At 40.5% G+C, this 26,914-nt stretch overlaps 1 protein-coding gene across 3 annotated transcripts in view; it reads left to right on the top strand.

Annotated features, from left to right (window-relative positions):
• LOC136884087 (5-formyltetrahydrofolate cyclo-ligase) overlaps nucleotides 1–26,914 on the top strand; it is a 108,442-nt gene that overhangs the window by 32,301 nt on the left and 49,227 nt on the right. For all 3 annotated transcript variants that reach the window (XM_067156115.2, XM_067156116.2, XM_068229786.1), the window contains exon 3: nucleotides 7,237–7,364. In XM_067156115.2, the coding sequence (XP_067012216.2) occupies nucleotides 7,237–7,364 (128 nt within the window). The remainder of the gene's footprint in view (nucleotides 1–7,236; nucleotides 7,365–26,914) is intronic.

Here is a 26,914-nt window from a genome sequence, read left to right as displayed (position 1 = left end):
CGTCATTACCTGCTGAGGAACATTCATCTGTTGTTACGCCGTAGCCTGAATTACAGTCATTGTTTGTGGAGCGCCGGTTTCACCATCACTCTCGTCATTACCTGCTGAGGAACATTCATCTGTTGTTATGCCGTAGCCTGAATTACAGTCATTGTTTCTTCTGATGGAGTGCCGGTTTCACCATCACTCTCGTTATTACCTGCTGAGGAACGTTCATCTGTCGTTATGGCGTAGCCTGAATTACAGTCATTGTTTCTTCTGATAGAGCGCCGGTTTCACCATCACTCTTGTTATTACCTGCTGAGGAACATTCATTTGTTGTTATGGTGTAGCCTGAATTACAGTCATTGTTTGTGGAGCGCCGGTTTCACCATCACTCTCGTCATTACCTGCTGAGGAACATTCATTTGTTGTTATGGTGTAGCCTGAATTACAGTCATTGTTTCTTCTGATGGAGCACCGGTTTCACCATCACTCTCGTCATTACCTGCTGAGGAACATTCATTTGTTGTTATGGTGTAGCCTGAATTACAGTCATTGTTTGTGGAGCGCCGGTTTCACCATCACTCTCGTCATTACCTGCTGAGGAACATTCATCTGTCGTTATGGCGTAGCCTGAATTACAGTCATTGTTTGTGGAGCGCCGGTTTCACCATCACTCTTGTTATTACCTGCTGAGGAACATTCATCTGTTGTTATGGCGTAGCGTGAATTACAGTCATTGTTTGTGGAGCGCCGGTTTCACCATCACTCTCGTCATTACCTGCTGAGGAACATTCATCTGTCGTTATGGCGTAGCCTGAATTACAGTCATTGTTTGTGGAGCGCCGGTTTCACCATCACTCTTGTTATTACCTGCTGAGGAACATTCATTTGTTGTTATGGTGTAGCCTGAATTACAGTCATTGTTTGTGGAGCGCCGGTTTCACCATCACTCTTGTTATTACCTGCTGAGGAACATTCATTTGTTGTTATGGTGTAGCCTGAATTACAGCCATTGTTTGTGGAGCGCCGGTTTCACCATCACTCTCGTCATTACCTGCTGAGGAACATTCATCTGTCGTTATGCCGTAGCCTGAATTACAGTCATTGTTTCTTCTGATGGAGCACCGGTTTCACCATCACTCTCGTCATTACCTGCCGAGGAACGTTCAATCTGTCGTTATGGCGTAGCCTGAATTACAGTCATTGTTTCTTCTGATGGAGCACCGGTTTCACCATCACTCTCGTCATTACCTGCTGAGGAACATTCATCTGTTGTTATGGTGTAGCCTGAATTACAGTCATTGTTTGTGGAGCGCTGGTTTCACCATCACTCTTGTCATTACCTGCTGAGGAACATTCATCTGTTGTTATGGTGTAGCCTGAATTACAGTCATTGTTTCTTGTGATGGAGCACCGGTTTCACCATCACTCTCGTCATTACCTGCTGAGGAACATTCATCTGTTGTTATGGTGTAGCCTGAATTACAGTCATTGTTTTCGGAGCACCGGTTTCACCATCACTCTCGTCATTACCTGCTGAGGAACATTCATCTGTTGTTATGGTGTAGCCTGAATTACAGTCATTGTTTGTGGAGCGCCGGTTTCACCATCACTCTCGTCATTACCTGCTGAGGAACATTCATCTGTTGTTATGGTGTAGCCTGAATTACAGTCATTGTTTCTTCTGATGGAGCACCGGTTTCACCATCACTCTTGTTATTACCTGCTGAGGAACATTCATTTGTTGTTATGGTGTAGCCTGAATTACAGTCATTGTTTCTTCTGATGGAGCACTGGTTTCACCATCACTCTCGTCATTACCTGCTGAGGAACATTCATTTGTTGTTATGGTGTAGCCTGAATTACAGTCATTGTTTGTGGAGCGCCGGTTTCACCATCACTCTCGTCATTACCTGCTGAGGAACATTCATCTCTTCTTATGGTGTAGCCTGAATTACAGTCATTGTTTGTGGAGCGCCGGTTTCACCATCACTCTTGTCATTACCTGCTGAGGAACATTCATCTGTTGTTATGGCGTAGCCTGAATTACAGTCATTGTTTGTGGAGCGCCGGTTTCACCATCACTCTCGTCATTACCTGCTGAGGAACATTCATTTGTTGTTATGGCGTAGCCTGAATTACAGTCATTGTTTGTGGAGCGCCGGTTTCACCATCACTCTCGTCATTACCTGCTGAGGAACGTTCATCTGTTGTTATGGCATAGCCTGAATTACAGTCATTGTTTGTGGAGCGCCGGTTTCACCATCACTCTCGTCATTACCTGCTGAGGAACATTCATTTGTTGTTATGGCGTAGCCTGAATTACAGTCATTGTTTGTGGAGCGCCAGTTTCACCATCACTCTCGTCATTACCTGCTGAGGAACATTCATTTGTTGTTATGGTGTAGCCTGAATTACAGTCATTGTTTGTGGAGCGCTGGTTTCACCATCACTCTTGTCATTACCTGCTGAGGAACGTTCAATCTGTCGTTATGGCGTAGCTTGAATTACGCTCAATGTTTGTGGAGCGCCGGTTTCACCATCACTCTTGTCATTACCTGCTGAGGAACATTCATCTGTCATTATGGCGTAGCCTGAATTACGCTCATTTTTCAACCAGTCGTTCACATCTACTTCCGAGCATCCAGGAATGCGTGCAAATGTGTCAAGGAACTCAGAAGAGTCCACGGTTTCTCATTCTCAACTCCAGGTGAATGCCAGGACGGTACTTTCGATAGACTGCGGCCGACTTTCTTCCAATTCTTGTCCTTAACTATCCTTGGCAGAAAAGACATTCAAGAAGAATCGACCTCGTAAAAGAAATACTGAACAAGTAAATTTTTTTTTTTTTTTCCAGATAAACCAGAGATCTGGATTAATGAGGGCCGGATAAACTAGGTTCTTGTGTACCACATCTTAAAATTTTACATGAACAAAAAGGTCCACTCCTCAACATTTTAGGGCACGGATACCGAACCTATGCCACGCGTCACGTGTGTCACTAGGTGACACGCGAACACGATTTCGGTAGCATGCCACATTAACATATTGATGTTTTTTTATACATCTTGTGCTACAGACTATACGATATCTCATGGTTCGTATAGTGATAGGGTTTCACGTGTAAGAAATAACCTGGCTGTCAGTGAAGTTTGACTTGTGTGTGGTAGCCAGTAGCACGTAATTATTCGTTGTCTGTTACTTTTCATTGAATGTCGTCTGTATCACAAACATGTTTACAGTGCCGAAAAAACAGAAACTTAACAAAAGTAGTGACCGCATTCTTCAAGAACAGTTTGACAACAGAATTCAGAGTGATAGAAAGAAGTAATAAAGCTTTATAATTCCTGTGCCTGAAAACCGTAGGCCTAAAGCACAATTTCGGGACGAATCATTTAAATGTTCGTTCCATGCCAAATGAAGAAAGAAGAGAGCTCGTTGCACAGAAAATCAAACAATACACAAAGCAAACTAGTTGTTTTGTATCATCTTCAGTGCAGTTGTCTCACTGCATATTAGAGCATGGGAAGCCGATTTTTGACGGCGAGTTCTCGAAAGAGACTTTCTTATTGACACCTGATACATTAATTGAAGACTTTCTTAAGAAATGGCAAATAATTAACAGAATTAAAGAAATGCCAGCCAGCCTAAATACTGTCAAAGGTAAAATAATAAGAATGAGTGAAGATGTTTCGGAGGATTGAAAGCTGATTCGGATAACTCGTGTTCAGTATGTCTTGATGAAAGCACGTATGTGACCTCACAAGAAAGGATTGCTGTTTTTGTCTGATTTCCTTGTGGAAATATAATGAGTGGAGGGAGGAATTAGTTAAATTGTTGAGTTTACGAAATACGACAATAGGTAAAGATATAATGAAGGATGTGAAGCGAGAACTTGTATTAAAAATGGGGTTTGACTTACAGAGGAATCTCAAGTATGGTGGATATTCATAATGGGTTTGTGCAATTTATTAAAGAGAAAGTTAAACACCCTATTTTACAGTTCCATCGTATGTTACACCAGGAAGCGCTATGTGTGAAAGAAGGTATGCAGGCATTTGAAAGAGTACTCTCGGTGGTAACTAACTTCATACGTGCACGTGCGCCAGTTCTTGAAGTGGAATCTCACTGCGGTGTACCTGTAATGTTCGATAATGTTCAGTCGTGGGCAAGAGGCTTGTCGAGCTCTTGGGCGAAATTCTCTTCTTCATGATAGGAAAGCAGAAGTCACGGACCCTATTTGGCTGTGCGAATGAATGTTTCTCCAGGATTTTACAGCAGTATGCATTGATATGAATAAGGACCTGCAAGGAAAGGGACATACTGCAGATAGAATGTTGGAGATCATAAAATCATTCCATTCGTCAGGGATGTTGAAACAAAGAATTTTAAGTACTATCCTTCACTTAAAGTACAACTTGAACTGATCTGAAATTTTGCAAATTAATTAACTTTTTAAGGCACAAAAAGTTTTTGTAAGAAGTATGTGGACGTCTCACAAAATTCAAAACAGAAATTTCCAAGAGATTTTTCCCAATTTCGAGATTTGGAGAAAACATTGAACTTTATTACAGAACCTCATATTGCAGAAATGAGTGACTTAAGGTAATTTTTTACTGTCCCTTTAGATATGGAGTTTATTGAATGTGAAGAAAGCAGTACATGGGTGAACAAATTCCTACAACTTGGTGAAGCATGGGTGAAAATAGACTGTGCTGGCTCTCTCCAGAAGCCAGATAAGTGTGACAGCCTCCCACTAAAGTTTTCGGTGATGAAGAAACTTGCTACAGTATTACTTTGCCTATGAACAGCTATTCTCTACAATGAACATTGTGAAGTCTACAGTTAGACGCCGTCTTGGTTCAGACCTAAGGGCTTCTTGGGTCTTATTGAAGACAAAAAGTTATGAACCTAATATAAATGACATGTGAGAACGATATTTCACCGGAAGTTCATTAGCAATATCAGTATTTTTAAATGTGAACAATGTAGTGGAAGTATTTATTGAAGACCTTATTTGTAAAGTGTGGTGATAATGTTTTATTTGTAATGACCTAACCTGTACAGTGTAACATATGTATTTGTAAATAGTAGATTTCAGTTCTGTACTTACTGGAAGTATCTAGAAAATTGTTACATGAATTTTTGAACAGGGTGTGTTGCCTTTTGTTGGTTATGTGCTCTAGAATGCATTTTCTGACTATTCTGGAAATGGAAGATTCGTGAACGTGCATATTCAAGAAACTTATTTAAGTTCGCGACTGAAAGTGGAGTTGTGATTGGTGAATCTAGGTGGCGATAGGCGGACTCATGCATTTTGATTGGCTGCTCCAAGGCCAGGGTTTACCTTTATATAGAGTGCAAGGCAGCATTTTGTCGTCTTGTCTTGACCTGCTATGCCTTAGTCTGTCTTGGTCTGTCTGAAATTTTACGTCATGTGCGACGCCTCGCTACCGGGATGGGCCACCTACGGGTAAGCACTCTTGAATTCCGTTCCGGCTAAAATTTCTGTAATGTTCGGTTGCTATTTCGTATTGGAGTCTGCCCTAGCCTAAACTAGATTCGCCAAATTAATTATTTATGACGCGTTAGCTTTTCAGCTGGGCTTGCCTGTTTGTTTTCAAGGCATTCCCGTTTATTGTTTCACCAAATATGTAGATTGTAGTTTAATGTATTTACCTTGCGGTTTGCCTCTGGTAGTTCAGTGTCACTTGATGTACGCTAGAGTTTTGGAGAGTACGTTTACTTCACTGTAAATTGCATTGTACAACTGGATTTGTAACTAGATGTATATTTGATTTGAAATTTTGAACTTGTAGGAAGGTATTATCAAAGAACCTCTAAGTTATGTGTATCACAGTGCATATAGTTCGTAAGTTGCAAGTTGGCAGATTTCGTTCGGAATGTATTTGTAAAATCCATTTGTAAATAATATTTTTCAAATTTAAGGATCACGGTAGCTTATTTCGGAATCTGCAATCTAAGCAATGTCCATGCCCTCGCTAGGTCCTAGCTCCTTCCACCTTCCTGGTTTATTGTCCACTAGTTGGCCCTACTGATATTTACGTATGTTGTTGTCGGCGGAGATCCGCATAGTTCCAGATGATGTTCAACTGTGTGTGAAGTTTTTTGGGTACTGCGTAATGGCACTTACCTTCCTTTTCTGTGTTTAATGTTTTGTTTAGTGTAACCGCTGTAATAAAGGTTACATGTCTAATAATATCTAATGATGAGGTATGGTACAATGAGAGCTTATTATGTACCTTTACAAGTAATGTTAGGTATTCTCGAAATACTTAAAAATGTATTTTTGATGTATTTGCAAAATACAACCACAAAACATGCAATCAAAAGTATTTATAAGATATATATTAAATAAAAGAAAATAACAAGTGGCACAGTAAACAGTTGAGAATAATAAAACAGACCTAAAATGGCACACTCACTGGAAAAGGTTCACCATCCCTGTTTTAGGGAATGTTTACATCAGTATGGATCAATAGAAGAACCCAGAAATTAAAAAACGAATGTAATATGGTTAACGTTTATTCCGATCATTTGTAGTAAAAAACAGGAACATAAGAACTCACAATTATTACACTCAGTTTCAGTAACCGCCCCCATTATTCTGCACACTCCCGTTCTCTCGCAAGCCCCACCCACCTTGCGTCTCGACCGCGGGAGCAAGTCAGTTGAGAGCTGGACTCCATAATCAGAGAACACACGTGATACAAGCAGGCCACATAACGTAAGTTAATTTTCATTTTTCTTCACAACTTAATCTAAATGTTGTTCCTCTTAGTCACCACTTTTCAATCTCAATTTGATTTGTATTATCCATTTTACAGACTAAAATCAGACGGTATATCAGCCCATATTGGAACACAAAACCTAAGCCAACGGTATACAAATACCAGTTGAACCACACCAAAGGACAGTGAAAAGCATTTAAACAGAAAGACTTCCAGCTCAAGACTGTTTTAATGATCAACATTTGACAGTTTTTTAACTTTCATCATGCTTTTCAAAAACCTTGACTAACATTTCATTGTGTGAGGATGACCCGATGCCGGGTTGAAACATGTTTATTTATGTGTGAACTTTTGTCTTAATTGGACGTAAAATATACAGTATTGACTAGGAGGATTAAAATAGTTTTGTACAATTTTGTAAGAAGGTTACATCAGTTCATTGAAAAACGCAGGAAGATTTACGGCAGACAGATGGTTAAGTAGACTTGTGGTGTTTCAGGTACTGAAGCATCCCGTGTACCAGGCAGCTACCTCGGTGTCTGTGTATCTGAGCTTTGACAAGGAGATCCAGACTGACAAACTGCTGCAGGACATCTTCAAGAGCGGCAAGAAGTGCTACATTCCCAGGTCAGTTGGAAGTAGCATTTGCCTCACGTGACTCCACTACGAAAGCTAGATTATGCGTACAGTTTATTCTTATCTTATCATTGTTCCGACCTGTTTGTGCCGGCAATAACTTTTTCTGTGTACATGTTTGTTACTTCCAAACATATGAATGGAGTCCAATCAGCTTTCACTCCTGTACAGCAAAGTCAGGTTGAAAACAGGTCCATGCAAAGATAGTTTTGTCCAGTAGCTAACTTCTTTCTGTGAACTTTGCTGCTTTGATACCCCTTGATTCAATCTCATCTACCGTACTATTGTCCTGGGAGAATACAAAACCTAAATACTGTACTTGAAAATGATCTACTTGTTCCATCCTGGCATTCACTCCACTTAGATTTCTTCTCTACCACTAACTTTCATATCATACTGATTGCACCTATTTTTAAGCTCCATGCTATTAGATTGCAGGCTTTCAGTACAATCTGCCATTAAGCCCTTGATACGAACTACTATAGGTCATATGGACGTCCTTTTCTTCACATGCTGCCAACCTCCATGTGTGGTATAGAGCCCTGTAGGCCTACATTTTAAAGTTGTAGAGATGGAAATGGTATTGTAACTTTACAGTTTAAAAAAAAAAAAGTGTCTTAATGACCCAGCCTCTTTGACATGTTATTCTGGCCCAACCTAACTCGTTGCATCCAACCTCTGTGCTCGGGATGTCTTAAACTAGCCCATTGAATGCGCAGTTGCCCATGGTGTGTTGCGAGGGATTGAGAGTGTATCAGTGTTTGTACATGTGCTGGCTAAAATGCCGCGTATCTTCTAGACCAGGGGTTTCCAAATGGTGGTCCGCGAGAGCACTGTAAGAAATAATGTGAAGGAAAGTCACAAAAATATTTATTAGCTCGTTTGTAAACACCTTACAGACCCAAGTCAGAACTAATTATTCTTTAATACTATTCTCCGGACCACCTTTTGAGCAGACTAATGCGGAAGTGACGTCATTGTCTCGTCACACTCGCCGTGGTTGCCAAATGAGCCGGCGCGCGATTCAAAGTTGTACTCTACCACTACAATACAGCACAGCTCATGGATTGAACCTCAGATGAATTTAAAATAATTAATACATTAACGTATGCGTGTTAGAATCCCATACAGTTTTTTAATGGCTTATATCTTTAAACAATTAATTTACTGAATTACATTTTAAATGTGAAAACCTACAATCTGTTTTCCAGTCAATGATCGGGTCAGGGATGGAATAAATGAAGCCCCATCTTGCGGCGAGGACAGGAATTGAGCCGGCTGCCGAAGCCTGTTTCACTCCTCTGGGGCAATGATTAATGACTGACAGATGAAATTAAATGATACTGGAGAGTGATGCTGGAATTAAAGATGACAGGGAAACCCGGATTACCCAGAGAAAAACATGTCCCGCCTCCGTTTTGTCCAGCACAAATCTCACATGGAGTGACCAGGATTTGAATCACGGAACCCAGCGTTGAGAGGCCGACGCGCTGCCACCTGAGCCACAGAGGCTTTCACAATTTTAATGTACTAACTACAATTTCACAGTACAATTTCTATAAATTAAATATTACACATATATTTTTATAAAAATATTCTTCTTCTTATTCTTCTTAATCTGTTACCCTCCAGGGTTGGCTTTTCCCTTGGACTCAGCGAGGGATCTCACCTCTACCGCCTCAAGGGCAGTGTTCTGGAGTTTCAGACTTTGGATCGGGGATACAACGGGGGAGAATGGCCAGTACCTCGCGCAGGCGGCCTCTCCTGCTATGCTGAACAGGGGCCTTGTGGAGAGATGGGAAGATTGGATGGGACAGACAAGGAAGAGGGAAGGAAGAGGCCGTGGCCTTAAGTGAGATACCATCCCGGCATTTGCCTGGAGGAGAAGTGGGAAACCACGTAAAACCACTTCAAGGACGGCTGAGGTGGGAATCGAACCCACCTCTACTTAGTTGACCTCCCGAGGCTGAGTGTACCCCGTTCCAGCCCTCGTACCATTTTTCAAATTTCGTGGCAGAGCCGGGAATCGAACCCGGACCTCCGGGGGTGGCAGCTAATCACGCTAACCATTAAAAATATTATTACATAATATGATTATTATTATTATTATTATTATTATTATTATTATTATTATTATTATTATTATCATGCAGGAGGTTTCAGCGTCAGCTTACCTTATGCCGCAGTAAGTAATCTGTGTCACTATCGAGTGGCTGCACACCCAAGTCAAAATCAGAACCGGGGTCAGCACACAAGGTAAACTAATCCCGCCTTCAATACTATTCGCTCGGAAATGCTTATAAACAGACAGAATCATATTTCTCTCGCTGGAAGTAAAAATCTTGCGTTTCTTCTTCAACCGATAACAGTCTGGTGAATTTTTGTTCGGATCCATTGCACAATAGGCCTAATATCCAATAACGAGTAAGAAGAAACCTACAAACGTACAAGAGACTACAAGAATTATGAATTAGCACACAATACGCACATACACTGTTTTTGTAAAAGCGAAGCACACCGATAAAATTCTCTCACTGAGTGAGTAAGTATGGCAGCTCCGCATTGACTGCACCATTGCCAAAACTCGCTCTGAGTAGCGCACCCCCCTTGCCCCCTCACCTACCGTGTGACAACACCGAAGGTGCTGCCCCTGTCGCCCGCGCCATCCCCTGGTCTATACACTCACTTCCGCTTTAGTGTGCTCAAAAGGTGGTCCGGAGAATAGTTCCTCTTTTCAAGTATTCACTTGTTCTCAACAGATTATTTTTGACTTTAAAACATTTAAAATCCAAATTTTAAGTAATAATGTTGTTATTTTTGCATCCCACTGACTACTTTTGATGGTTTTGGGAGACGCCGAAGTGTCAAAATTTTGTCCCACAGGAGTTCTTTTATGTGCCTGTAAATCTACCGACACGAGGCTGACGTATTTGAACACCTTCAAATACCACCGGACTGAGCCAGCACGTCACCCGTCTCAGCCACTCTTTTATGCAATTTTAAAACAATGTTTTAAGCAATTAAAATTATCAAACCCTCATTTCAATTGAACTATGAATATTATTTCATAATCGTGCTTCAGTACTATTTGCAGAATTTTACGAAAATTGGCCTAGTCAAGTGCGGCCTACTAACATGACTAAGGTTTCCAAAATGGCCCTCGAGCCCTTGCAAATTGGAAAACCCTGTTCTAGACTAATGAAGAATATGCAGATATGGTGTACGTTTATGCCTTCTGCAATAGCTGCTGTCGAGGAATACTGTCAGCGCTCCCCGACACGTCGAATTCCTGACTGTAGATTGTTTGCCAGAGTTTTCAGCACGTTGCATGGAACGTGTAGTTGAACACCTTCTAGTCCTACGGCCAGCACACGGCCACTTTCAGCACGTTGCATGGAACGTGTAGTTGAACACCTTGTAGTCCTACGGCCAGCACACGGCCACTTTCAGCACGTTGCATGGAACGTGTAGTTGAACACCTTGTAGTCCTACTGCCAGCACACGGCCACTTTCTGCACGTTGCATGGAACGTGTAGTTGAACACCTTGTAGTCCTACGGCCACTTTCAGCACGTTGCATGGAATGTGTAGTTGAACACCTTGTAGTTCTACTGCCAGCATGGAACGTGTAGTTGAACACCTTATAGTCCTACGGCCACTTTCTGCACGTTGCATGGAATGTGTAGTTGAACACCTTGTAGTCCTACTGCCAGCACACGGCCACTTTCTGCACGTTGCATGGAACGTGTAGTTGAACACCTTGTAGTCCTACGGCCACTTTCTGCACGTTGCATGGAATGTGTAGTTGAACACCTTGTAGTCCTACTGCCAGCATGGAACGTGTAGTTGAACACCTTGTAGTCCTACTGCCAGCATGGAACGTGTAGTTGAACACCTTGTAGTCCTACTGCCAGCATGGAACGTGTAGTTGAACACCTTGTAGTCCTACTGCCAGCATGGAATGTGTAGTTGAACACCTTGTAGTCCTACTGCCAGCACACGGCCACTTTCTGCACGTTGCATGGAACGTGTAGTTGAACACCTTGTAGTCCTACGGCCAGCACACGGCCACTTTCTGCACGTTGCATGGAACGTGTAGTTGAACACCTTGTAGTCCTACTGCCAGCATGGAATATGTAGTTGAACACCTTGTAGTCCTACGGCCACTTTCTGCACGTTGCATGGAATGTGTAGTTGAACACCTTGTAGTCCTACTGCCAGCATGGAACGTGTAGTTGAACACCTTGTAGTCCTACGGCCACTTTCTGCACGTTGCATGGAATGTGTAGTTGAACACCTTGTAGTCCTACGGCCACTTTCAGCGCGTTGCATGGAATGTGTAGTTGAACACCTTGTAGTCCTACGGCCACTTTCAGCACGTTGCATGGAACGTGTAGTTGAACACCTTGTAGTCCTACTGCCAGCATGGAACGTGTAGTTGAACACCTTGTAGTCCTACGGCCACTTTCTGCACGTTGCATGGAACGTGTAGTTGAACACCTTGTAGTCCTACGGCCACGTTCTGCACGTTGCATGGAACGTGTAGTTGAACACCTTGTAGTCCTACGGCCAGCACACGGCCACTTTCTGCACATTGCATGGAACGTGTAGTTGAACACCTTGTAGTCCTACGGCCACGTTCTGCACGTTGCATGGAACGTGTAGTTGAACACCTTGTAGTCCTACGACCAGCACACGGCCACTTTCTGCACGTTGCATGGAATGTGTAGTTGAACACCTTGTAGTCCTACTGCCAGCATGGAACGTGTAGTTGAACACCTTGTAGTCTTACGGCCACTTTCTGCACGTTGCATGGAACGTGTAGTTGAACACCTTGTAGTCCTACGGCCACGTTCTGCACGTTGCATGGAATGTGTAGTTGAACACCTTGTAGTCCTACGGCCAGCACACGGGTCGTATCGATGTCACTAACACGTGTACGGCAAACATTACATGTGGAAAACTTGTACCAATTTCAAAACGTCAAAGAGGTTGGGTGGTTAAGACACATGCGTGCACACCACTGGCACAGAAACAAATGTACATTAAGTGTGTTCCTATCTCGGAAACCGTTCGGAATAGGGCATGTGTCCATATGAAGTTTCTTGCTTCAAATGATCATTGCTGTCATATCCCTGAATATTGTCCTGGGACAACCTGTAAATATAATTACGATATGTATTCATGTTACCACGGGGTGCATGGATAATTTACAATATACCTATTCAGTTGTGTTTGACATAGATCATTTTTTGAGAAGACAATGTAAAAAATAAGTGTGATCATGCTAATTAAAGAGCCTCCGTTGCTCAGACTGCAGCGCGTCGGCCTCTCACCGCTGGATACCGTGGTTCAAATCCTGGTCACTCCATGTGAGATTTGTGCTGGACAAAGCAGAGGCGGGGCAGGTTTTCTCCGGGTACTCCGGTTTTCCCTGTCATCTTTCACTCCAGCAACACTCTCCATTATCATTTCATAGCATTAATCAGTCATTAATAAATCACCTTGGGAGTGGCGACCCCATTGTAATAACAGCTTATATATGGTTCATTCATTTCATCCTTGACCCGGTCAAAGACTGGAAAACAGGTTGTAGGTTTTCATTTTTCATTTTCATGCTAATTAAAACAGTTGTGGACATGTTTTAAAAGAATATATATTTTTATTTTAAACGGTGTACTGAGAGGAGTAACTGTGTTAGTCAACAGAATAATTCAGTGTGTTATTTTTCGAAATAAGACCATAAACATGGAGATATGAAATAGAAGTACATTACATGTACATTCTCATGTTTAGACCCGTATTGAAATTTGCCACAATCTGGATACAATTCCTATTCTTTACATTCCACCTATTCAGTACAATTGATTTTGTGTTGTTAGAAATTCACTACAATACTACATTAAAAGGGACATGTTTCGCTTGGTTTACGAGCATCCTCAGCCTTTGTAACTTATGCCAAGGTTAAGACCTGTCATTGTTAATTTACTTATAACTAATTTGTACTTAAATATGATTCTGAAACTAAGTGGTAAAATACGTGAACATAGGCATTTGTAAACACAATGGGCAGTTTAACAATTTACAATGACAGTGCTAAAATTAGGATAGACATTGATTTAATAACACTGACATCCAAAACACAGTAATATCTTCACAGTAATAAGATTTGGCTAAAATTCACCAAGTTCTTTGTGTTTTTAAAAAAACAATTGTTAGTTGGCTCATTTTATTAAAATTTGAGTTGTAAATCCTGTTAAAACTTCATAGTGTGTAAAGTTTAAAGTCTTAATATGCGTGTCAGAGAGGTTGGAAAATTGCTGTACTGTTTATTGCATACCTATAAAGAGGAAACATGGCCAGTGTATATCTGATCTGCTGACCTTATGAATGTCTTTTCTGTACCTAATTTTTGTCTTTACGGAGATCATACCATTTTTAAATTTGTACATGAGTAGTACTTCACAGTATGTCTTATGTTCGTGTCCCTGTATGTCCCAATGGAACATTTCAAAAAGTATTTCAAGTTCATGAATTTCTTCTCTATTGCATGACGCGTAGAGGAAATTCTGGTCTTTTAGTATCAGTGGAACTTCTATTATTTATGTAGTTAAATTGAAACCAAAAAGAATCAACTGAACAGTCTAGGTACCAACACTATAAATTATTCTTTATGCTAATCTGATTTTGAATTTAAGGGTTGTATCTTAAATTGATGAATTATTTTTTCATAGTTACTGGAAGTGATATTTATGATATAAAGCTAAATTGTTTGGAATTATTATCTCCAGTTATCAGAAAAAGATAAGTGTTTTTTTTTTTTTAAGGAGTTGAAATAGTCTAACCTCTTTCAGCTCAAGAGCATAGTCTGCTGCATTCTAGCAGATGCATGTATCATTATACGACATTTCATTATGTAGACTGATAGTATAAGTGACCATGCATGTTGACATCATGTGGTGACGATTCCTACAATTCTTTCAATACCTTGAAACCGCTTAAGACTCATATTTACTTGACTTGCTGTCACTTTGAAATATGATATTGAGTGGCTCAGAAGCCTGGCACGGTCCAGTTTGAATGAAAGACAAGTAATTAAGCTTTAATAAATCAGTCGATAACAGCACTACACTAGACTGAACTGAGCGAAGTGACAGCAGACACCTAACGTAAGGATCGGGAGGTATGATGCGCGTAACCAAGTAACGGACGACGAAACACACATGGCCTCTTTCTCGTCAACTGACCATCCCATTAACCTGGGGGTTGTGTTAAATGAATCTTTAAACTCTTCTTCTCAGGCAACAATTACTCTAGTTTTCATTGCATTGTGAAACAACAGCACTTCATTGTGAGTCACTACTGTAAACTGTTGTAACAGTGAAGAGAACAGATAAAATATCAGAAAGAAGAATCTGGGATTGGCGACGCTCACAGTGGATCTGTTCACAAACAATCTCAGCAGAAAAACAAGATCCGCCTTGTCAGCACATATTCTGTAACATTTCAAGAACACAAGACTGTCACTGTAAGTAATCAATTTGGACAATTAATATGGTCAAATTTATAGATTTTGTTGCAAGTCCCATGACTTAAAGTTTGAACTATGCTTAACACCTTGAGTGCCACGTGAGACCGACGTTGACTCACAGAGCTTAATGCCATTTGGGCCGTGTGAGTCCGCTGTGGACTCACGCGCACTCTCCAAGTCTCAGGCCCCGTGGCGCCATACTGTTATCACACTCGACATGTAAACGCATGTTAAATGAAAGCAGGTGGCCAGTACATCATGAATCTATTTTTGGCCTGTTCATTTGCGGGTCCGATGTGGCACCACGTGGCCTGTACGTCACTATAATATATCAACCAAAACAAAAAAATTATGATGACATCATTTATTGTTTTCAGATCGTGTCATGTGTACAAATAACAAAATATTGTACTGTATAGTGTATTTATTGTCTCATATCAGGGTCTATATACAAATTGAAAACATAGTACATAAAAATTACATAAACTTTCTGGAAAAATAATATTTGTAACTTTGTCTCATTCGCAATCACACCACAAATTGGTACACTTTTTGCATATGAATTTAGAGTATAACAAATGAGACTTTCTGAAGAAATATAGTTCAAACTGTGTTTCACAATCACACTACAAATCTGTGCACTTTGAAGAAACAGTCCAAACAGAAGAATTTTTCACAGGCTGGGCATTTGAACTTAGACTGTGGAGCTTTCCTCATGGCATATTGCCTTCCTGATTCCCGATGGATCTCTTCATAACACTTACTGCATCTCCGTCTTCCCTGCCGGCCTACATCCTCCAGTCGGTGGGGTAATACCTGTTCTTCTGGTACTTGTGGGGGAATGTGAAAATCTTTGATACCGGTACCTGTTAACTTTTCAACAATGTCCTCTTTGAACTGGGTAACAGATATACTCTCATTCCCAAGTTGATTGTAAATATAGATTGCATTTACTATACTTGTGCCGATCAATATCTCTATAGTTAGTTTTCTGTACCATTTTACTCCCCGTCTCAGGGAAGTACTATAACTCTTTTTCTGATCTGATAAATCAATGTACGGTTTGGATTTGTTATACTCTATAACACTCTGTGGTTTTTGCACTTCACCATCCCTCCTCTGAATAGTGACCATCTCATCAGTGTGTTTAGTTGTCAAAATTAACACGTCCCTTTTATCATGCCATTTCTGAACAACCACACCGCTGTTACTTTCACGGGCTATTGTCTCTCCTCTTGCTAATTTCCTTTTAGTAACATCGGTTGGATTATACTTCCGATTAGATTTGAACGTTCCAAAAATATGAGTTTTATTCTTTATTAGTTCATGAGCTAATGAGACAGACGTATACCAATTATCGGTGCACAATGAACGGCCTTTACCTAATAAACCATCCATAAGAGCCATGACCACTTTTGTTGGGACTGAAGTGCTATCATTTTTCTCTCGCCCACAGTACACTCTAAAATCGTAAGTGTACCCTCCCTTTAGACAGACTTTAAAAATTTTAATACCAAACTTGTGCCGTTTGTTTGGAATGTATTGTTTGAATTTCAAACGGCCCCGAAATGGCACAAGCGACTCATCAATGCAAACAGTCTCTCCCGGTATAACAACATTTTTGTTGATTTCCCTCATTATATCAATTAAAGGAGTTACCTTATAAAGTCTATCGTCATTATTTGCATTTTCATTGTCACTGAAATGCAAGTGCTTCAGGAGTATCTGAAATCGGTTCCTTGACATCACCCTTTTCATTTCATTACTGTACACTTTCTTGGTTGACCAATATGATTGTAAGGATGGAAATTGGCATAACCCCATCCAAATCAAAATACCCAGAAATCTTTCCATTTCTTCAACATCAGTTTCCTTCCATCGAGTTAGGCGGGATTTAGGAGAAATGCCCTTTTGAATAGTTTGTTCAGCATACCTGTTAGTGTCGCGTACAAGTAGTTGCAGCACCTCGTTACTCACAAAATATCTATAGACTTCGTAAGGATTTTTTCCTGTCAAATTGTTGATTACATTTTGACTCAAGCCAGGATTGGGTTCTGTAAAATCAAAATGTTGCAAATAGCGACCTGTCACTGTGTTCCATGTAATATTACTGCAGGTTGGGAAACTGTCACCATTGTCACTGTCAGATAAGCTATGCACACATGGCTTCACTTATTGTATCAACTCTCTGATTTGGAACTGTAGTATGTGTAGGAGGTACAGGAATGCTGGAATGTGCGATAATGGTAGCAGGAATAACGTCATTGTTCAGGAGTGGCGAGTTAGTTGCATCTGATGAACTTGGAAGACATATAGGATTCTTGTTATGACATGAAGTTGTCCCTGAAATAGTAGGAATCGGTTGATTTACACTAGTGAACGCACTAGAAACTGTGCAGTCTACATTAGTCACGTTTACAGTAGATTTCATATAATTCTGACTTACTTTACTCTTCTTTCTTCTTGGTTGTTTGTCCTCCTGATCGGTAGAGTCTCCGTTTGAAGAAGGCTGGTACCCATCAGATAGGTAAGTATTGCCAAGTACAAGGTCTGCAATGTCTTCTTCTTCTTCCGACATAAGTTCTTGCCACAGTTTATTTATATGCTCTTGTTCCTCTTCGTAGTTTCTTGCCATGATGAAATAGCGAACAAATCACTGCACAACTACTTACACATTACTTTCAACAGCAAGACGCACAGTCTACTCTACACAGTGGAACACACAAGAGTAAGCAGAAATGCTTGAGTCAGAGCCGGACAGATGTCGGAAGGAGGGAGGGGAATGGAGGGCAGGCAGCAACAGGAAGCGTGGAAATTCCCGTGCAGAGTTGGGTAAAGACAAGTGGATCAGGAAAGTGAGAACTGTGCTAGGATACGTGGTGACACATTGGTCTCACGCGGCCTATACAGCTGGAAGGTAGTGTCAGTGGCCGCGTGAGACCAATGTGTCATCACAATTTCAACACTATGTTATGACTACAATTTTGACCCAAGATGACTAAAAGGAACATTTCTGCAACAAGTTCCACTATTTTATACTCTATAGTAAAAAAAAAAAGAATGGCCTGGATGGAAATATTTTTTTACTGCATATGTGGCACTTAAGGTGTTAAATAGCATGTTCATAAATGTGACGTTTCTCATGTGTAAATGGCTTCTTACGGCCTCAGTTCAATGGACTTATGTGTTTCTATCAATGTCCTAGAGAGGGCAGCACTCTATGTTATAAACATGGAAGATCGTTCCTTTTATGAGTAGTATTATCTCTTTGAAGCAAATCTTTGCTTTGTTTATGTGAGATGAATTAACAATGGAGCCTGCGCAGATGGGAGTAGCGTTCCTATGCTACAAATGGGTATTTAATATATTCAAACTTAGCCCATACTAGCAACCTTCCTATTGTTTTAATTATTCATATTACAGGTACGTTAATCTTGGTTTTATTTTGAGTCTATGTTTATCTCATGGGTTTCCTGCGATTTAATTATAGCTGATTGATATGCGTCTTTCAGCCCACAGCATGAACGGAATGTGTGTGTCTGTCAATGTGATTATGAGATATTGGTAACTGGGTCTCTGACTGATTCAGTGTTTGCGCACTGCGTCGTATGGTATTTCGCCATCAAATGTATGTAAACCCTCCATGTCGACTCAAGTTCCATTCTTGTCGTACGGAGCGCGTGACATGATGGATTTGAGTGAGGGATTCTTTCCGATCCCGTTGTTAAATAGTTTTGCGCCGTGCACGCTGCTACCTGATATATGCGTGACCAGGTGAGTCATGTTAATTGAATTAGTGTTCGACCTTATTAACTGGAGCGGTCGCTCATATTGCTAGCCGATACCAGCAAATGTGTGAATGTTTGTGTGCATGTCTGTGAGCGAGGGGAGTGCAAAGACGATGTATCGGTCAGTTCTATTTCCATTTTTAATCTTGCTTCTGTACCTTATGTTGGTTCTCGGTACAGTGTTATTTATTTTTACCATGTCTTGGTCTTGGCCATGGCTTGCCCGTGAGGCCACCATGTTTGTTTACTTCCATACATTTGGGCTATGCGCATGCCTGTGTTCCTCCTTGGGTTTTAAATTTTGCTTTTTGGTCCAGAGATGTTTCTCTCTGTGGGGGTAACGTATTTTTATTACCTGCCCTTTCTTTTTCCTTGATTTGTGGAGGCTTTGATGAGCTATGGTTATTGTTGTGTGGACAATGGAGTGTGTAAAGACGCATTCGCTATGAACGAAATGAATCTTGTGAAAATAATGACCTAGTTGCTGCGTGTAAATTGAAATAATATTGGTACATGATGTAATGAGATTGTATTTAAGGCGGTGAGCTTGTGGTAATTATTATTTTTATCTGGGAGTGTGTAATAATGCCATGCTCACTCAATGATGTTGAGAGTTTCATTCAACAAGGTATGCTTATTTTAGAATACTTTAACTATCTTTTAATTATTAATTTCCTCACTTTGTTTTCTGTTTCAATAAACCCCCACTTAAATTTCATTTGGATTTATTGCTGTAGTATTAGGTTCCTATCCTTATTCATCAATAATGAGGGTCATTTCCAGTTCAAGGCTGTGTTCTCCTGGCCTTTCCTAGTCGCAATCCAGCCTCGTGTGCATTTATGCTGAAATTTGTTTGCGGGTTTGATTCAAGGTTTTTGAGGTGATGGTATGAGAAACACGAATTGTATCTGTACTGGCTGTGTTGAATTACTCCCAGTGGAACTTGTTCATAGATAATCATACTCGAGTATTTCAAGCTCTTTGCTAGGAGGTGTCTGCACAGCCTTTAGTCCAACAGGTCCCGGATTTGATTCCTGGCTGGATGGGGAATTTGAACCTTCCTATGGCCCGGGTGCTTGCTGTTTGCGTCATCTTTAACATTAACATTCATCAACTGCAGAGCGTCAGTTTGAGAGACCCAGAAGTACTCATTTTGCCGTAAAATGAACAACAGTGTAATAATAATGAACTTCCATCACATGTAGAACATGGACATTTTATTTCCGTGTTAGAACTCATTTTCTGTAATGTTAATGACAGGAACAGAATGTAACTCTACAAAATGTTCAAAATGACCTCTGTTACATGCATCAATTCACCATTGCACTGAATACTGACTAACAGTTGCTCCCCATCCCATTCCTCACAGGCTTATATATCCTCCGGCAGGCTCACGTGTACTGTGTTAAGCACTTCCTGTGATGGAGCGTCAGCTGGGTCACATACAGAAGCCACTTCTCTGTTGCTTCTTCTTTCGTTCTGGCCGAGGTTAATTCGAATTCAGCTTCATCTGTTTCTAGGCTTTAATCCTTATCCAGTTCTCCTTCATCCTTTCACCCTGCAATCTCCTCCTTTCTTCTGTCCACGACACGGGATCTCGAAACCTTTTTCGTGGCCTTGTTCCTCAACTTGTAAGCATCCCTGTTGCTGATTTCCGTTCCTTGTATTCCCATTTCTTCCACGTCCTCTTCACCTCTGGTACCAACGCACTGTAGTTTTCCCAATCTTAAAAAATCTTATTATCTGATTGGTCAGTCTTCCCATGTTCATTCTGTTGATATGTCCAATGAACATGACTCTCTTCTTCCAGATCTCAATCTTTTTTATCTTGAGGTATAATTCTTGGTTTCCTTTCCTTGTATGTGATCCATCCTCTATATTTTGCTTCCTTTATTAAAGACAAGAAAATATAAAAAATGTGCTGATGGTTATCAATGACAGGTCCATGACGTGTTGTCAGGCAATATCAGTCAAAATACAAACATTAGAATACTCAGTTATCTCCCAATATGCAGCCAGCAGTGCTGCTGCAACTTGACATGAGCAGTTGGAAGGCCTGATTGTCCATGGAGAAGACTGTGGCGCCTGAGTGCGGTGTGGCGTTACTAAGCAGGTCAAGGGTTGTGCACCCTGTGTGCTGTGCCGAGGAAGTTGAGCGTGGCTTATTCAAAATAACTCTCTTGCTAGGATACATTTAGCCACAAATAATGGTCATCCCATGACCCCAGCCAGCCGGTAGCTTGTTGTAGCTGGTAGTCAGTGTACTCTGGTAAGGTGTCCGTGTCTCAGCATGTGCTGAAATCTGCTCTTGAGGGATATCAATTTTTACCCCAAGGTGGTTAAGAGACATACCCAGGATGACCTCAAAGTAAAACTGATACTCCATGGAGGACCCAGTTGTCCAAGCATCTTGATAAGAAATTCATGTTCTAGGAATTTCACAGCTACCAGTGCCCATTGTTGCATCATGGACGTTGCCACCCATTGACTGGCGCATCCACACGTACTTCTGTCATCTATACAGTAGTAGACCCCATAAGGATCTGGAAGAATCTGGTAGCTGTGTGATACGGTGGCATGCAAGCCAATGCTTCGGCAGGTCCTTTGAGGCTGAAGGCTGGTTTCACAATGAAAGGCTGAGGTCGTAAGTCACCCCACCCTGTTGGTGTCCTTTGGAACCATAATAATGATGAAGACAGAAACGCAGACAGCCAGAATGAGAATATTATGGTGAACAAGATCAGCGAGGGCTTTATCCATAAGTGGCGAGGGTCGTGTGGGACAGAATTACCTCGGGTGCTGTGGTTGTGCAAAGAAGATGGTCTCCAGTGTCCATCAGGGATGTCCAAGGGTATGTTCGGATAGGGGACAGGATATGGGAGGGGAACAATGACCAATACATAAGACATTTACTCCCAATTATAGAGTTTTCTGACGTTTCCACCTAATCAATACTTATGGTCTAAAATGTATTTATTTACATTTAAATTGTAATACTAGTCTCAGTTGCTAACACTAACAATTAAAATAGTACATCAGAATCATTAGAAACCACTTTCTTTGAGTTTGTTGTATATTACAGTCTTAAAATCGAATAAACCGTCTGTTTCATTTCACTGACATCTCTATCTGTTGAATGGGGAACCATAAGTCCGTCGGGATTGTGTGATTGTATTGCCTCAAAGGATGATCCATGGATCAAAACTAGTATTGCAGTTTAGATGTAAATAAATACATTTTACAACATTTATATAGTATTAGTTTGGTGGGAGCGTCGGAAAACTCTGTAATTCTGAGTCGTAAACAATCAATACAGAAAAATGAAACTAATCACACATGACGATGTCCCCATATAGCCACTAAAATCTGGTGATACCCCAACTAGCCAGTCACTCAGGCATGTCTGGTCCTAATCCTCTAAGCAAAGTCTAAATTTTACCACTAATACAGATTTTGCAGAACAAATACTTCGACAGACGAACATAATAAAACGGGTGAAGCTATCTACTAAAATAATGGACAACAGTTGGTGAAAATAAATTCCTAATTTATTCAAAATATCTACAAACAATAGTAAGGCAAAGAAATCAATAAAAAGAATGCAGATTAAAATTCCTGAATCTAACAACTCTCAATCAAACTTTCACTGCATTTGTAAACATCCAGAGTTCTTTACTGGAATCAACATCAAAGTTACCTCTAACTTCTTGGCTTTAACATACGTGGGGTTGAGTTTTAATCGAAGTGAACTTTTATTTTATTTCTCGTCGAACATATGAGTAGCTAATTTCATATCCGCAAACCACTGTGGTGATATCATAACTGACCACTTCGTGAATATTTAGGGCATTACTAGTAACTAACTCTAATATTTGGTTAAATTAATTCATTAAGTTATTTATTATGCACAACACATTATCTTAAACTCACATATAGAATCCCTCTCGTGGATTTCTATTCATGACGGACACAAGTTATTTACAACACAAATTAAATCATCAAATAATACAAAATGCACTCACAATAGCTGAAAACATAATGCCAGTGCCGACGATGATTAACACAGATATGAACCTGGAATATACCCTTCCCGGGTCTCGAACACTGAAACATTCCCTTGGGATGGGACCGTGTCCACTACACTCCCCAACTTATTAAATGACGATGCGGACAATTACTACGCATAGCCCTACATTTATAACGATCTGTGAGATTTTAATTATTACCTCACCAGAGAATACACTAGTCTACTCACTAGGAGATCACACATGCTCCCTGATGCTATCGTACGCATATCAATGACCATGGCCATCCAAGCAATGTCCATAACAAGAAAAACTCAATTCTCAATACCACTATCATTTTTCCAAGGCCTATCAATACATTAATTCATTCATATCGAAGATTTCTATGCATTCCGCTACATTCAGTGTTACAATCTTATTGTAGCATTCAGTGAAGTTACTATCTGTAACATTCTACTTAGTACGATGACCTCTTACTCCTTCGACGATGTCACCTATTCTGCCTTTCTATCTCACCGTTAGGTTCACAATTATCAGCACACCTGACACATTTTCTGAGTTAATTTCACACTTTGAAATTCACTTGCCGATTCTCCTGTTGCTTGATATCAAAAATGGACAACATGGACATAACAACCAATTTCACACATTTCCATGCATATGATCATTCATTTCAAAAGCATGCATGTTAGTAGATTACTGTAGATCTGACAAGATGAAATGACATGAAATAGATCCGATTCATTAACCAATTTTATATTTTGACCCTTATGTTACTGGTGGTTGCCTCTTAGAAATGAAAATTCAATCAAAGTAAGACTACTATTTACAAAACCCCTCAGAATATCTATGTAGATTACTACATGATTCAAATGGGATTTGCTACTCAGCCTTCATGTTACGCATTGCCTTAGGTCGGAAGGAATCAGGTCCATCTTCAGTCTGATCCAGTTGCTGCTATCCATAAATGTGTTCTCCTACCGGATCTGATGAATCTGCAGCTGGGTCAGCTGGTCCACTCGTACACCCGCAATACCTCGGCGTTAGCCTGGTAACACTTTGTAACTCTAGTTACCTACTGAGCTATCTATGGTTTAGCTAGTAAGTTTTTATGGCTACTATAGCATCCTAAAAATTTTATTAGCATTAATCTAGGTGCTATCATAGTCTGCCTCCATCTGCTCATAGTTTATGGGTTTAACAGTTGATTCGCGCCGCAGTCACCCGACAGAACTTTTCCCGCACTACTTATAAACACCGTTCTGTGCTCTTTAAATACAATCTCACCTCCTCAATGTTGACCAAACACACGAATTGCAGCTTTTCGCTGACTAATATGCTCTGCACGACTCAGTCACAAAATTAGACCTTTCGTTGTGATTGACTGTCTATCCGAATAGTATTCTGTTTCAAGTCAAACTCGTCATGACGCTCGTAGTGAATACATGCAATGACGCGGTCAGACCTAAAGTCTTTAGTGTAGAAGTGTCCACTCCAAGCATAACGGCTTCATGAGTACAAGTTCAAACACAAAGTAAAAGAGTAAAGAATATCTATGTGCAAGTAAAATGTAACAATATTAGAATCCCAAACTAATGTCAGACTATCTCAGACTAATGCCAGAGTGTCCCAGACTGTCCTAGTCTGGTGTCGGAATGTCTCTCCGTGCTCTGTGCGGCTAAATTTATCATCCCAGTTAACTCCTTCCTGAGTTTTCTTCACTTCAGCTTCTCTCAGTCTCTTCCAATCACCAAGTAGTAATTAATATGATGCTTCCTATCATTGGTAGGTCGGTTGTACGTCCTCTCCTGGGGCTCTAGAATTCAATTCCTCCCCTGCTCATGTAGGCCAGGCTTACAGACTTTCTACCCTTTTGTTCGAGCTTTGCATTTCCTTGATCTAAAATCTATCCGTCCCCTCCACGGTGCTTCATGTTTGTTGCAATTTTATTACTCGGCTCAATCGCATTTCTTTACAAATTTTGTATAATGGTTTTGCCACACTTTTGGCCATCGTGGGCCTGGAATGGGAGTGTATTGTTTCCCCTGGTCCTTTTGTCGTGCCATGCGCCGACCTTTTTTCGTTGTTCGCGCCCATTTCTTAAGAAAATTTATGGCTGGGATGTCATTTTTACCACCTGCTTGTTCTCGCCAAAACCACACTTTCAATGAGGTTGTATTGATACCGGGTCAATGTATAACATAGGTGAGGGGGTGCTGCAAGAGGCCAGTATGCCTGGGCTGGAAACCTGCCATAGTCTTCATCTCCATGATCTAAATCAGGGATGTCTGAGTCTGTTTAGTTGCGTGTGCCCCCATGCGATGCTGTTAGTTGTCTACACTGGTTTACACACACACACACACACACACACACACACACACATATTAATAATCCACCATTTTGAACAAAACACTTCTATGAAGAAGACTACAACATTAGCATGTCAACCAACTATCAACACAATAAAATCACAACATGAGTTCACAACTTTCACTAGCAACTCTTGCTAACAACTCAGCTAAACTCCCAAGACTGCCTCTTTATATACATTGCCTGGCCAGGCTTTTAGAAAAGTGTGACACATCGTGTTTTCTCATAATTTCTCGTGTCTCCAATAACTTATGTAGAAATGGATCAAACATTCGATAAACCTCTGGTGACGAGATGCGTTGTTCTGGACTATTACCCTATGTTGCACAATGTTACATTAGATTTATAAATCATATTTAGAGGTAATAATAAATTATATACTAATAATTGTGTGTTCTTATATTAAATAAAATCTTATTAATATACATACAGCAGATGTATCATGGCATAACTTACACCACTTACACCAGACAGACCGTACAACACACAAATAATACGATCACGATTTATACAAAATAAAGTCCATACATAACTACGTAAATAATAATAATAATAATAGACGTAAACAACTTCATAACCGCACCTCACAAGTCATAATAACAACACCTACTAATTGAGCTTGATATTTCTACTATTTACCCATGGGTTTCCAAGTTATACTAGTCCATTACACTTGCATTAATCCTCTTCTGGGTCCAGCATGTCCCAGAGATCGGAGTACAAGCAAAGATCCAGTGGATTGGTGTAGTAGATTGGTTGGTGGGGTAGGAAGTGCAGACAGTTCCTGATAATATTGTTGAAGTGGTGTTGGCAGGTGGTACGAGAATAGCTGTGCTACCTTTCACTCCTGATCCTGCGTGAACAATTGGCCAAGCTTTGGTGTACACAGGGGATCCCCCTCAACAACTTAGAACTTATACTACCAATATAAATGGTCTGTTATTGGACATTATAAATCTTCCAGCTAACTCATTCCTGGTTGTCAGTGCCCTAAGTCGGGCTCATCATAGGCACCATGTGCACCTCTCCAAGTGGACATTTCATTCCTTAAATTTTTTGATCTCATATTCAAACAGTCATTTTAAAAACAGCTTTCATTCGGGAGACACTCTTGGGAGCGCTGAAGATACTTTTCTATAGTTTTGGTTTTTCATTTTCACTTTAGGCAATTGCTGGGGCTGTACCTTAATTAAGGCTACACTTGCTTCTTTCTGACTCCTAGCCCTTTCCTACATCTACCTGCATCAATATTACACAAAATAAATATTAAAAACTCATTTTAGGAGCAAATAAAGATTTTTTTTAACTTTTTTTTGGCAAGCTGCTTTACGTTGCACTGACACAGACAGGTCTTATGGCGACGATGGGAGGTTTTCATCATTATTATTATTGTCATTATTAACAAATGCATTGCAGTTGGCAATGATCACTTGCAGTGGTGTGATAATAAGATTCATAATTATCCAACAACAACAACAACAGCAACAACAAGAGTACAACAAGCAATACTACGAGTTTAACATCATGAACACTAGAGGTTGAGCTTAACATTACAAGATGAAGTGAATGAAATTGGTTAAGGAGGGGGAAGGAACCAGCTTTGGCCTATGAAGTGCAACTCTCCTGCAAGTGAAAATGGGAGCGCACAGAAAGCTATCTTCAGGGTTCAAACCCCATCGGCTTGCAAATGTAGAGGTAGGCTTCATAGCCATAGCATGCGATAAATAGAATGACAAGCCAATGAATGAAGAGGGAGACAAAGATGAGAACAATCTCCACATGCACTTTCCCCGTCAATCCCAGTTCCCCTGCATCCATCCCTTCTGAG

Source organism: Anabrus simplex, chromosome 12 (genome assembly GCF_040414725.1).
Source record: "Anabrus simplex isolate iqAnaSimp1 chromosome 12, ASM4041472v1, whole genome shotgun sequence".
Classification (NCBI taxonomy): Eukaryota; Metazoa; Arthropoda; class Insecta; order Orthoptera; family Tettigoniidae; genus Anabrus; species Anabrus simplex.
The sequence above is the reverse complement of the archived record's forward strand: the minus strand, read 5'-3'. Positions and strand labels throughout refer to the sequence as shown.